This window comes from Parasteatoda tepidariorum, chromosome 10 (assembly GCF_982258835.1).
Source record: "Parasteatoda tepidariorum strain Cologne lab strain chromosome 10, Ptep-v5.0, whole genome shotgun sequence".
NCBI classification, from domain to species: domain Eukaryota; kingdom Metazoa; phylum Arthropoda; class Arachnida; order Araneae; family Theridiidae; genus Parasteatoda; species Parasteatoda tepidariorum.
The window spans coordinates 92326591-92341445 of NC_141764.1; the positions used below are offsets into that span (position 1 = coordinate 92326591).

Genomic DNA, 14855 nt, shown 5'->3' on the forward strand with positions numbered 1-14855 from the left:
GCCCTTTAAGTCACCAGGTATGGATGACATCATGCCTATAATGCTTATTAAGGGGTTTTTGCATATAAGCCACAATTCTATGAAGGATTTTTTGAGCCTCTATAGCAGTGTTTCCCAACCTTTTTTGTACCATGCCCCACCTAAGCCGTTCTAAAATTCTTATGCCCCCCTATGTAACATATACATAATTTTTAATATTAAAAAATCGAATTGTTCATTTAAGAAACTTAGGAAATTGTTAGCGAAACAAAGTAAGTAAATTTTCAGAACATATAATGAAAAACTAAAATTCAAATTCGAAATAATTTTAATAAAGATTTTTCTATAATTAATATTTTAATTTAGTGAGATTCTTGCCCTTGATGCTTGCTGCACGTAGATTTTATCTTAGGTTCCAATTTGGTTAGCTTCAGTCTCAAGTCTCCCCGTTGTGTTAAATCCAGACGATTTCTTTCTTCTTTTTTTTACCAATAAAATCATTTACAGCACTAAATCTACATTCAGCTAAATATGAAGATGGAATCGGTAACAATAGTTTTCTTGCACGATTGATTGAATTTGGGTAATTGCTTTCTGTTTCCTCACGAAGCCATGCCATCACTCCTTTCATATTAAATAAAGTTTTAACTGACTCATCATTTTGAATTTCTGCAAGTTCTTCTTGATATATTTGATATATCAGACGAATCCACTAACATGGACTGCAACATCCATGTTGGAAGATAAATTTGTTTTAAATCAGAATATCTTTCTTTTAAATCAGCCGATAGAATTTTCAGATGATAGACAATAACAAGTAAAGCGGTATCATTTACTTCACATTTTTGGAGCCAATGAAACTGTTCAAAGTTTTTGTTGTTAATATATTTCTGACATAACTCAATAAGGGCAATGAAGCCAAATATCTTCGCTTTTACATCAACAAGAGTTTTATTTGTTCCTTGAAGTTTCTTATTTAATATATTCTGTTTTTCAAAGATATTGGCTAAATAACTCACAAATGCTTTACCATCGACTGTAAACAGATACTTCATTTCAGGTTTGTCGCCTTAACAATCCTTAAGTCACATAATATTTATTGATCGCAATTATTTAAGAATTTACTTTCTTCTTTCGATTTCGTCACCGAAATCTCGCATTGCATTTAAATGGCCCAGAGCAAAAGGTTTAAACTCATGCCGAGTCCATTTTTGAATTGCCCCCCTTCACAATCAAATTGCCCCCCCGGTGGGGCGTGGGCCCCACGTTGGGAAATACTGCTCTATAGCCTTTGGGTGTATACCTCACTCTTGGAGAAATACCAGGGTAATTTTCATCCCAAAACTTGGTAATGAAAATTACTTTGAGACTAAATCATTTAAACCAATTAGCCTCACCTCCTGTCTGTTGAAAGCCATTCAAAAGTTTATTGACAGCTATTTTAGAGACTTGGTACTCATAGATAAGCCACTGCCCTTCTTACAGCATGTTTATCAACATGGCAAGTTAGCAAACTTTGCTCTATATGAGCTCTCCTTTATGCTTGAGAAAACGCAATTCGGTCATCACCAGGCGAATAGCTAATTTGCTGTCCTCCAAATATGTTTGTTCCTCATTACTGGGCACAAGCATGAGAGTTCATGCTACCTCAGGGAAGGGTTTTTCCCCCCATCCTATGGTGTATAATTATGGACTCTTTGTTAGTTCGGTAAACTAATCTTGGCATTCCCTATGTTAGGTATGCTGATGATGGTGTCATTGTTGTCAGAGGCAAGTATGACAAAACAGTCTCTGAAATCATGAATATTGCACTTCTAGAAGTAGTTAGATTGTGCTCTGATTCTAGCTTATCTATTAACTCTTCCAAGATAAGTCTTGTGGCCTTCACCACAAAAAGGCGTCTTAATCTAGAGGTGTTGTGTATTACCTAGACTATAGGTTGGAAATCACTGAGAAAGTAAAATTTCTCGAGGTTTATTATGACTCCAAACTAAACTGGTGTTATCATCTAGAATATTGTATCCGCAGGGCCAAGAAGATTTTCTGGTCTTGCAGAAATGCTATTGGTAAAACCTGGGGATTATCCAAGATAGTTTACTGGATGTATTCAATAATTATTAGTCTTATTATTACATATGGCGCTATTGTATGGTGGGCTAGGACTAGGATGAACTCTATTATGTCTAGTCTTAATAGACTACAAAAAATGGTCTGCGTAGCCTTGTCAGGCTTTCTCAGGACCATTCTTACAGCTGCTCTTGAGAGCCTACTTTGGCTTCTTCCGTTGAATCTACGCATTGAAGTTGAAGTTCAAACTAATATTAAGCGTCTTGCAGTGGCGTACGCAGAATTTTTTCAAGGGGGGGGATTCATAATTTTCAGAAATTACTAAAAGAAATTCGAGTATGTAATAAAGCACTATTATTTCTCTAATTTAGACAGCTAGACAATTTTGACTTTTTATTTAGGCAACATCGTTTAGTTCAATTTTGTTTTTATTTTTTAAGTTTAAGAATAAAAAATTTTTTATAATAAGAGGTAAAATATTTTATTTTTATTAAAAAGTAGGAATGAATCAAGCCAGAAAAAACTACTCATACTGTAACAGCTGCCTAAATTATAATCGTATAAATGTGAATATTCCATAGAAAACCAATGAATTTAACCAAAAAATAACTTACCAACAAATAGGGAATTAAACCAGTATGCAAACACGCTGAAAATTTATTGATTTATACAGTAATATCCAAACGACGGGGTTTTTTGCAAGTTCGTTTAAAATGTCTTCTACAGCTGGGGTAAATTTTCTATGAATGCTTAAGAGCGCCAATCCATTCATTCTATTATTTCTCGTTGAGTTGCGTAAATAAGTCGTCAAACGGCGTAAAGTCGAAAAGGATTTTTCGTTTGCATTCGTTGAAACAGGTAGAACGACCAATATTTCTAAGAGTTTGAAAATGTTTGGTGTTATATCTTTATTGCACATTCCAAGAGCATCCGCCGCAGTTTTTGGAACACTACCTCCGTCTTCACTAATCCTTTTTAATCTTTTATACCAGAGTTTTAGTTCCGACTTAAGGCTTTCTTTACAGGTATCCAAATCATGAGCGTAAAATTCCACTAGTCGAGTCGTTCTTACTCCGGAAACGAAGCAATGGCCGAAAATTTCCGTCGTTCTCTTCACCTGTTTGTTCAGCAATTATTCCCGAATCCTTATGTCCTCTTAGAGCGAGACCTTGATTTCCACAAAATAGGATGGTTTCAATGATTGGAGTAATGTTTTTTCTATTTTCTAATTTTCTTCTGCTTGCTGCACTATCTACTTGTTCATTCACAGGTTTCATCTTTCCAAGTAAAATATCGTTTAATGTCCCAGCAGTTTCGATCGATTTTTTGTGAGAAAGACATTTCTCGTGTTCAGAAAATCGCTCTACAGCATTTTTCCAGTTGTCAAATTTTACATTGCACAGTTGGCCTAAAGGTTGCTTTCCAGAACCGGCACCACTTGGGGCGAAAAGTACACAAAATTTGCAAAAAGCACCACCCTTAACCTCTGAATATGCAAGCCATTTCCAGCGATAAAGCCATTTGTATTGAAATTTCAATTTTCTTTTTCCTTTTTCAGGAAAAACAAATGCTGGATTGGGTTCCCAAACACTTTTAAGTATATCCAGTTTTTTTTATCCTCGCATGTATTATCTTCTGAAAAAAGTCCAGTGTCATATTGGTGAGAAGTAACACTTTGAGGGCCGCTTTCACATTCATCAGATTCTGTTACGCTAGAAACGTTTTCTTCAACGGAAGTATCACATTTCTGTTCAACAGAAAAACTTACATTGGTACTAGATGCTGTCACCTCACTAATTTCAGGTCGTGATTTTTTCTCAAAGTAATTAAAAATTATTAAATTCTTGCGTTTTGACATCCTAAAGATCCAAGAACAGCAAAAATATATACATATATATTGGCACAGAAATATCCGCTAAGCTACGATCTCAAAGTTTCGAGCTGGAATGAATAACTTCAACAAGCACAGTATCTCCAAAACAAAACAGATTTAGAGACAAGCTCCGAAAGACAAGCGGCAGAGATAACTCTTAGTCTGACTAACTAACTCCACTGTAATCCGTTCCCCCTTTCATATAATTTTTTTTTACCGCATCTATAAAATTCTCGAATTGTCTCAAAGACGACAGAACGTCTAGGATTCCAGACCTCGCGAATGCCAGCTAGTCTCGAAAACTATCGCGACTGGCAGGACAGAAAGGAACCAGCGATCGGGGCTCGCCCGTAACAGTATCACGTGAATTTGATTTCAAAAGTACAACTCTATTATAGTAAATGTTTTTTCAGCATTCTGAGAAATACCGTGAGAAAAAAAGTAGGCATAAGGCGAATAAAAATATATAGTCTTAAAAAATAATAGCCAGCATAATTTCTACTGAAATTTTTATTTCTGTCTGTATTATTTTGTAAGTTCACTTTGTCTGAGCTCAAGGGGGGGGGTTAAACCCCTAAACCCCCCCCTGGCGTCTTGTGTACCTTGGCTAATGGAAGGAATATTCCAAGCACTTGTCATGGGGCCACCTTGTTTCGCAGGTGTCGGATATACCCTCTTTTATCATAACTAGTGATTATACGTCTATATACTAAGATATGCTTTTCATAAGCTCTTCAAGATTCATTTTCCTACTAGAGAAGAATGGCTTAAATCTTCTCTGTGGGTTAAAGGCAAATGTCTATAGTATGGTAAGCCGATGTTTCAAGGTTTGATCTTAAATCAGGGGCAGGAATTTACTGCTATAATGATGAAAGTGAAGTACCAAACTTCACTTTCCTCTAGATAGTTATGCCACTGTTTTTCATGTTGGATCTATGCTATTATCTTGTGCTGCAGGATATGCTTAGACAGAGGATATCTATATATGCCTATCCACATCTGTTTTGACAGTAAGGCTGCTCTCCTTTCACTATCAAGGTGTAAATTAACCTCTTCACTTGTGGGGAGTGCTTCTCAGTCCTTTGTGACCTTTCTACTCATAACAAGTTATACCTACATTGGGTACCTGGACATATGGCCATTCTTGGAAATGAGCTGGCTGACGAAGTAGCACAGGCTGGTTCCAGTGCGATTTTCTGGGGCCCTGAACCAGGCTTGGGATTCTCTCTCACATTATTCACGGCATCTATATTCAAGTTCGATGGTAAATTTGCTTATGAGCAATGGCGCAACTCGGATGGTCAGAGACAAGCTAAGGAGCTGAAAAGTGACTGTCGTAGTGTACGTCAAAAAGAGCTCCTTATGCTAAACAGGAACAGTTTGAGGAAGATCATTGGTCTTCTCACTGGACACTGCACCCTCAGGAGACACCTATACATAACGGGTATTGAATCTGATTCTCTTTGTCGAGGTTGTCATATTGAGGAGGAAACTTCATGACATATGCTTTGTGATTGTGATGACTATTCTGCTCAAAGATTTGAGCATTTAGGAGAACATTGCATTAAAACCTAGGAACTGCAAGACGTTCCTGTCAGGTGTTTGCTGAACTTCATTTCAGCTATAAAGCTTTGTTGTTATCATGATTTAGGGTTTGGTGCAATAGACCTCAGGTCGATGTGCTTTGCTCTTTGGAGCTGCCCAACCTTTAAGTCTAAGCTTAACATATATAGGACCTAAACGTAAGAATATAGGTAAAATCAAGGATGCTTCCGACGATTTGTGTGAGAGCTTAAATTCCTATACCATACATAATAACCCAGAATGCATTGCATGGTAAACTTATTTTATGATTGTTAAGAATTATATAATGTCATTGGATACTGTTTCCTGATTAGTTCAATGGTGATTATAGCACCTCTAGCGGTTAACTTGGAAAAGAGAAAATTAAAAAACTTAACCGGAGAAAAACTTTGCAAGATTTAACTTCTTGAAAGCCATGATGACCCACCTGATAAAATGAATCGTTAAAAGTTAGTCGTTATCATCGGGGTAAAATATTTTTAAAAGTAATATTTCTTGCTTTATTACAGTAAAGTCAATAGGAATCTTGCTTCCTATCCAGTAAAAATATAAATTAGAGATAAACCAGTAAATAAACAAATGTAAGCGCAGAGAACAGAAGCAATCTCTGTTAGTGAAATCTTATTCTCAAATAACTTATAAGAAATAATCTATGTTCTTTTAACCTCTCTATTCTATGAGACAGACTATTCATTAATTAAGTTTCAAAGTCCAGGCTCACAAGATTACCATCTCTGTTAAGGAGACATTAGCATAATTATGAAATAGAATTATCAATTGAAAACAGCATTCATAGATAAAATACTTCAAAATGTTACCTGTTGATATCTTTTGCCTTTCTTCTAGGCAATAAGGTGCAGGAAATTGGAGAATTCTCTTCCAACGATAAATATTTCGACTTTCTCAACTTCATTCTGACAGGGCCTAAATGAAGGTTTATTTGTGAATAAATTTGAGAAAAATTTTTAAATCAATTTTTAAAATGCATCGCAATTGCAAAATCACCCCATATAAATTACTTTTCTAATATTATTATTAAAAACCAAATTATTAGTAATGCTGCATTTTGCTGAAATTATTTATGGCACCAATAGGGATAAGGTTATTGGAAATATTTTATGGGTTAGGAAAATTGTTAACATGGTAACATCTTTCGCCAAGGAAAATAAAAAAGCCACAATTTAAATGCGTTACGCTTGCAACAAAACTAAAATTTTATGCTGTATAAGCCATCTTGCTGTAAGGAATTAACTGGGCCATAGAACGAACAAATAAGAAATATATTCTAAAAGTTATTATTATTTATTTTTTTAAATCTCCAAGGCGATACTTTTCCATCTAGATGAAAATTACTAAAATCAATGCTTATTCCCATTTTTTTGCAAATTTGTATGAACCTAGATAGTGCCGCATTAGAGTAAATTTTCAATATTAAAAAATTAGACCACAGATGCTTTTAAATTTCTCAAAACTATGGCTGTTCTTTACTGACGTTTTGCACCATTTTCAGAATAAACATAGAAGGCACTGGCTAAAGCTAAGCTTAACTTGATCTAAAAGTCATAAGTAACTGTTGCGAACTCAGAACAGTCATGAAAATAGCATATTATTCGCAAAATAAGCATCATTTCATGCGACTACAGAGCCTTCGGGGAAAAAAAAGAAATTGTTGACTGAAAGTTATATTTTATAATATTATAAAAGTTATAAAAACTATGTTAACATAGTTCTCAAAACTATGGCTTTTCTCTACTGACGTTTTGCACCATTTTCAGAATAAACATGGAAGGCACTGGCTAAAGCTAAGCTTAACTTGATCTAAAAGTCATAAGTAACTGTTGCGAACTCAGAACAGTCATGAAAATAGCATATTATTCGCAAAATAAGCATCATTTCATGCGACTACAGAGCCTTCGGGGAAAAAAAAGAAATTGTTGACTGAAAGTTATATTATATAATATTATAAAAGTTATAAAAACTATGTTAACATAGTTCTCAAAACTATGGCTTTTCTCTACTGACGTTTTGCACCATTTTCAGAATAAAAATGGAAGGCACTGGCTAAAGCTAAGCTTAACTTGATCTAAAAGTCATAAGTAACTGTTGCGAACTCAGAACAGTCATGAAAATAGCATATTATTCGCAAAATAAGCATCATTTCATGCGACTACAGAGCCTTCGGGGAAAAAAAAGAAATTGTTGACTGAAAGTTATATTTTATAATATTATAAAAGTTATAAAAACTATGTTAACATAGTTCTCAAAACTATGGCTTTTCTCTACTGACGTTTTGCACCATTTTCAGAATAAACATGGAAGGCACTGGCTAAAGCTAAGCTTAACTTGATCTAAAAGTCATAAGTAACTGTTGCGAACTCAGAACAGTCATGAAAATAGCATATTATTCGCAAAATAAGCATCATTTCATGCGACTACAGAGCCTTCGGAAAAAAAAAAAGAAATTGTTGACTGAAAGTTATATTTTATAATATTATAAAAGTTATAAAAACTATGTTAACATAGTTCTCAAAACTATTGCTTTTCTCTACTGACGTTTTGCACCATTTTCAGAATAAACATGGAAGGCACTGGCTAAAGCTAAGCTTAACTTGATCTAAAAATCATAAGTAACTGTTGCGAACTCAGAACAGTCATGAAAATAGCATATTATTCGCAAAATAAGCATCATTTCATGCGACTACAGAGCCTTCGGAGAAAAAAAAAAGAAATTGTTGACTGAAAGTTATATTTTATAATATTATAAAAGTTATAAAAACTATGTTAACATAGTTCTCAAAACTATGGCTTTTCTCTACTGACGTTTTGCACCATTTTCAGAATAAACATGGAAGGCACTGGCTAAAGCTAAGCTTAACTTGATCTAAAAGTCATAAGTAACTGTTGCGAACTCAGAACAGTCATGAAAATAGCATATTATTCGCAAAATAAGCATCATTTCATGCGACTACAGAGCCTTCGGAGAAAAAAAAAAGAAATTGTTGACTGAAAGTTATATTTTATAATATTATAAAAGTTATAAAAACTATGTTAACATAGTTCTCAAAACTATGGCTTTTCTCTACTGACGTTTTGCACCATTTTCAGAATAAACATGGAAGGCACTGGCTAAAGCTAAGCTTAACTTGATCTAAAAGTCATAAGTAACTGTTGCGAACTCAGAACAGTCATGAAAATAGCATATTATTCGGTAAATAAGCATCATTTCATGCGACTACAGAGCCTTCGGGGAAAAAAAAGAAATTGTTGACTGAAAGTTATATTTTATAATATTATAAAAGTTATAAAAACTATGTTAACATAGTTCTCAAAACTATGGCTTTTCTCTATTGACGTTTTGCACCATTTTCAGAATAAACATGGAAGGCACTGGCTAAAGCTAAGCTTAACTTGATCTAAAAGTCATAAGTTACTGTTGCGAACTCAGAACAGTCATGAAAATAGCATATTATTCGCAAAATAAGCATAATTTCATGCGACTACAGAGCCTTCGGGAAAAAAAAAGAAATTGTTGACTGAAAGTTATATTTTATAATATTATAAAAGTTATAAAAACTATGTTAACATAGTTCTCAAAACTATGGCTTTTCTCTACTGACGTTTTGCACCATTTTCAGAATAAACATGGAAGGCACTGGCTAAAGCTAAGCTTAACTTGATCTAAAAGTCATAAGTAACTGTTGCGAACTCAGAACAGTCATGAAAATAGCATATTATTCGCAAAATAAGCATCATTTCATGCGACTACAGAGCCTTCGGAAAAAAAAAAAGAAATTGTTGACTGAAAGTTATATTTTATAATATTATAAAAGTTATAAAAACTATGTTAACATAGTTCTCAAAACTATTGCTTTTCTCTACTGACGTTTTGCACCATTTTCAGAATAAACATGGAAGGCACTGGCTAAAGCTAAGCTTAACTTGATCTAAAAATCATAAGTAACTGTTGCGAACTCAGAACAGTCATGAAAATAGCATATTATTCGCAAAATAAGCATCATTTCATGCGACTACAGAGCCTTCGGAGAAAAAAAAAAGAAATTGTTGACTGAAAGTTATATTTTATAATATTATAAAAGTTATAAAAACTATGTTAACATAGTTCTCAAAACTATGGCTTTTCTCTACTGACGTTTTGCACCATTTTCAGAATAAACATGGAAGGCACTGGCTAAAGCTAAGCTTAACTTGATCTAAAAGTCATAAGTAACTGTTGCGAACTCAGAACAGTCATGAAAATAGCATATTATTCGCAAAATAAGCATCATTTCATGCGACTACAGAGCCTTCGGAGAAAAAAAAAAGAAATTGTTGACTGAAAGTTATATTTTATAATATTATAAAAGTTATAAAAACTATGTTAACATAGTTCTCAAAACTATGGCTTTTCTCTACTGACGTTTTGCACCATTTTCAGAATAAACATGGAAGGCACTGGCTAAAGCTAAGCTTAACTTGATCTAAAAGTCATAAGTAACTGTTGCGAACTCAGAACAGTCATGAAAATAGCATATTATTCGCAAAATAAGCATCATTTCATGCGACTACAGAGCCTTCGGAGGAAAAAAAAGAAATTCTTGACTGAAAGTTATATTTTAAAGCGACAACATTTTGTTATGAAAATCTGCTTGTCAGAGAGAAAAAGAGATTAATCTGGTAGAGAGACAAACGCAGTGGTAAGTGACTGTGGGTTCGTTCCAGATTTCATCAAGTTTAAATCACTACAATGCTGATTTTTAAATAACTTTGATGCTAATGTTTAGTAGTAGTCTACAACTGTAATGTTTATATTTAACGACAAAATAAGCAGTTTATTTTATACAATAAATACTGTTATTGATCTTCAAACTTTGTCACGTTTTACCATTTCAACTTGAATGAGCAAGTTATTTATTACGAGCGTTGAGGTTTAAAACTTAACTCTTATGCTTAGTTTTTCCAATGCAAGTGCTAGATTTTTCTTAAATGCTCTTCTTAAATTCTTTATTTTCCATTAAATACGAATAGCATAAAATATTTTAAAATTTTAAGGAATTCCTCTAAGCTACGAATCATGACTGACTGCGCGTACACCAATAGTTCTTTATTGAAGCGATAGTATTTAAATAGAAGACCGCTCAATCATTCTTACCAAAATATGAGACGCTTAGTTTACAGAAGCCAAAAGAGAGATTGACAAAAGTACAGCAACTAATCAAGGATCTCTAATCAATATCAGCAAAAGCTGATTCCTAAATTTTTTTACAAACAAGCGTAATGTTTTATTAAAAAAAACGTTAAAATTGATAATGACTATCAGAAACGCTTTTAAAAATGCAGCGTTATCATAAATTAGGCTGATAAGGAAAAAAAAGATAGAAAAGAAATAGATTATGTAGAAAAGCAAAACAGAAAAAAAAAATTCTCAATTTTGGAGAGAAAATTTTAAAGCTAAACATTTCCAATTATCGTATTTTTAAGAAAAAAATAAAGTTTCAAGTCTAATGGAAACCTTCTTTATTACCGCGTCATAATAAAAATTCCAATAAAAACAAAACTTTTTTAAAAAAGAAAAAGCTAAATCGAAACTTAAAAAAAAAAAAAAAAACATTTCATAATTTTTAAAAGAAAGAGTTAACGCTGAAAATCTCAATTTAACTATTTCACATTGTTGAATTTTTGGGAAAAATAAGTGACCATAAAAAAATAACGTTCATTAGATACGATCTTTAAAAAGTGCTTTCACAATAAAAAAAACGCTGATAAAAAGAAACATTCATAAAAAATCTAAAGAGAAACAGAAAAAAAAATTTGTTCTTAGCTCTGAAATATAATTTTAACGTTAAAAATCGCAGTTTTCTATGTTACCGGTTATCTGTCTTACCGTACAGTAAAAAGTAAGAACAAAAAAATATGCTATCAGAAACGCTCCGTTAAGATGCTGCACTATAGTTTAATACCGAAAAACTAGCAAAAAAGAAACAAATTACAAAAAAGTTCTCAATTTTTGAAACATTAAGTGTTGAAAAAGCTACAAAGTTGACTTGCCTGAATAAAATTAAAAAAAAAAAAAATCACTAATACAAAACTCAGGGTTTAGCATAAAGTAATCTAGTTTCAATTCTTCAAACTTCGCTTCACCATTTTAACATAAATTAACAAGTTTTAGAACGTATCAAATATGTGTAAAAACACTTTCTAATAATGTATAGTAAAATATATCACTTAGTCGAAAAATACTTTGCCGAATAATATTTGGCCAATTATTGTGCCAAGCGAATATTCGGCATAAGGACTAATATCGAATAGTGGCGGAATGTATTTGTTACATTCTTAACCATCAATTCAGGACGTAGGTTAAAATGCATGTTTAAAAAAAAAATGGATACAGCCAAAGCATTGGGACATTTTTTGCTGTGTACATTTTCTTAAACACACACTGTGGACACCTCTTTATATTAAAAAAATCGTAAATGGCGTTATTTTGGGAGTTCAAATTTACGTTACATTTTGTTTTGGGGACCGAAAATTATAAGACTTACAAACTTTAAATTACGATGGTGTTTTAGACAAATGTACAAGGAGTATAGGATGTAATAAAATTAAAATTCATTTATTTGTTCGAAAATTATTAACTGTTAGGCTAATAATAAGAAAATCGATCTGCAGCCCATTGAAATGCAGCAAAAGAATTGTATAGCAATTTAACGCGCTGAAAGAACCATATTTTTTTTATGAACTTAACAGGAGTTTTTTTTTTTTTTTTTTTAAATTATAATTTGTTCGACAATTATTGCAATTTTAAGCGTCGTTGTAGTGTTTTTTTTTTTCCATTTGCTTTAAAAATGACTGCTTATCTATTGTTGGAGAATAATTTATCTCTCTCAAGAATTTTTTATTTTATAATCAGGTATTTTATTATCAAGTAACAGGCGAAAAAAAATTTATAAATATACTAAAATATAAGACAGTGAGAGATTAGATTTCTTCAAGTGTAAATCTTAACATTTATTATTGACATTTATTATTACTTTTAACAAATATAAAAGATTAAACAAAGATAAAATTTTAAAAAAAATTCAAAAAAACTTACCAAATTGAACTGTTATAATGCTATTAGTCTTGTTAACGAGTAAAATTACTTGTCATTCATTTATTGCTGAGTCACATCTAATTTGTATTCTTTTGATAGATTTTTTTAAAATACAGTTGATTGATTGATTATTTTTTAAAACCAGGTAATCATTCACTTCGTTGCGATTAACATAATATCAACAAAATGTTTCACATATAAAATTACCTACAATATTTATATATCTCATTGACAAAATGCTTTCATGTCAAAAAAAAAAAATATTTGTAATTGTTTTAGAACGAAAAAAACAATGGCGAATGAGGTTGGTGAGCGTTGCGAGCAGGAGGTGTATTATTACCAAAAATAACACTTTGCTTTGTGCATTGGTATTATGATCCTGTCAGTATAAGTAAGACGTGGTTGCTCAAGGCATTTAGTGTTCGCCTTTGAGGTGAACCGGGTTCAAATCCTTGCAACGGCTGGTCAATACGAATTCCGCACGCGGCTCGCACCGACCTCAATGCTGTCGTAAAATATCATCAGTGGTAGACGGATCGTGAGTTAGAGTCCTCTTGCCGTCAGGCTAACCGGGAGAGATTTTCGTGGTTCTCCTTCCCATGTAACGCAAATGAGGCTTAGTTCCAATAAAAAGTCCTCTACGAAGGCAATTTTCTCTCAATACTTGATCCAGGAGTTCCCTTGTCATCTGAATTGGGTTCAAAACTACAAAGCTACAGAGATGGACATAGGTAGTCATAAACTCAAAATTGGGTCGGCTGTTCAAGGACAGTTATAAAATCTGGTGTGAGTGCAGAAAACCAAAAAATAATAAACTGCTATTTAGGTTAATTATTTACATCAAATTTTGCAAAAATATTTAACAAATTCTTTTAGTATAAACAATTTGTTTATAAACATATCTTAAAATCAGTTTTAAAAATAGAATTAATATTTGCAAAGTGCAAGAATAAAGTGCACATATGCAACAATGCGAAATAATTATAAATGTAAAACCTGATGCAGAAGTTTTATCTATCTGGCAAGTAAAAATATGAGGTACAATTCCTTTTTTCAATCTAAGTTTTGTTCCTTGCAATTTATGCTGAAGATAATTTTCAGTATCAAGTTGAAGCTGAAAAAAAAGTCAGCAATTTTAGTTTCTGACCTTCTTAAAATCTAAAAATATTATTTTTAAAAAATAATATGTAGATGATATAATACCTTGAAGGCTATTATGTGTAATATAACTAAGTTAAATTTTCATTTAAAAAAAACGTAACTTTACAAAAATATATAATAATGTGCAAAAATCATTAAAACATAAATTATTAACTAATTTACCTTAAACTAACTTTTATATAGTCTCCTACATACAACAAATATATCACTATATAGTGCATATTGATACAATATTTAATTTTCTATAATTGTTTTTCTTAAGTAATAAAAGCTGAAATTAACTAAAAAAAGAATAAAATAAACATAAAAAATTTTTTTAACGAATACATTAGAAATAATTGACAGAATATTTTCGTAGCAGGAGTAACAAAGATAAGTAATAAAAATAAAATTCAAATTCGTTAATGAAAAATAACTGTTAAGAAAATTAACTGTTAATGAAAAATTAACTGTAACTGAAAAATTAACATGCAATGTAGTATTTTTGAAGAACATGTTAAATCAAATATAACTTAAATTTTATTTAAAATAAATAAAAAAGAAATTATTAAGTAAACTAAAAATATTCATTCCAAACACTTTTAGAAAAGGTTAATAAGTAAAACATACTTACATCGAAATGATCTTCGCAAACGTTTCGGACAGATGTTGAAGACAAAACGGGGTTTCTTTTATCATCCCGTTTCATAGCAAGGCACCATTTTTTTCTTTCAACATCTTTTCTAGGCACATCGAAAAATGTTAATTCAGGAGCTGTTGTCGTTGTATTTGTGCACATAGGCACTACACAGTATCTATATCTTGGCAATGACATGTTAATCTATAGTCTGAAATAGTTTTGAAAGAAGATTAAAAGCAAGGCGATTGTAAACAAACGGCAGATAGGCTCGAGTGACGTCAGTTCCTTAAAATCACGTGACTTCCCGTTTCAGCAGCTGGAGACGAAAGTGAACGGTAGCTTTTTGAAAGTAGCAATAAGATGTTTTCTCGGTGTTATTAAGCTAATCTGAACTGAATGCATTAAAATTACAAAAAAACTGTGATGCAAAAGTTTTTCCTGAAAAGGCAATATTTTCCACAGAAACGAGAAAAAAAAACATT

At 32.2% G+C, this 14855-nt stretch overlaps 1 protein-coding gene across 5 annotated transcripts in view; it reads right to left on the reverse strand.

Annotated features, from left to right (window-relative positions):
* LOC107451716 (histone-lysine N-methyltransferase SETDB1-B) overlaps window positions 1-14855 on the reverse strand; it is a 97675-nt gene that overhangs the window by 78504 nt on the left and 4316 nt on the right. For 4 of the 5 annotated variants that reach the window (XM_087153338.1, XM_087153339.1, XM_087153337.1 and 1 more), the window contains exon 5: window positions 6322-6427. In XM_087153338.1, the coding sequence (XP_087009464.1) occupies window positions 6322-6427 (106 nt within the window). Of the gene's footprint in view, window positions 1-6321; window positions 6428-13589; window positions 13708-14367; window positions 14667-14855 lie in introns of those variants that run through there. The other variant, XM_016067896.5, reaches the window with a different exon arrangement.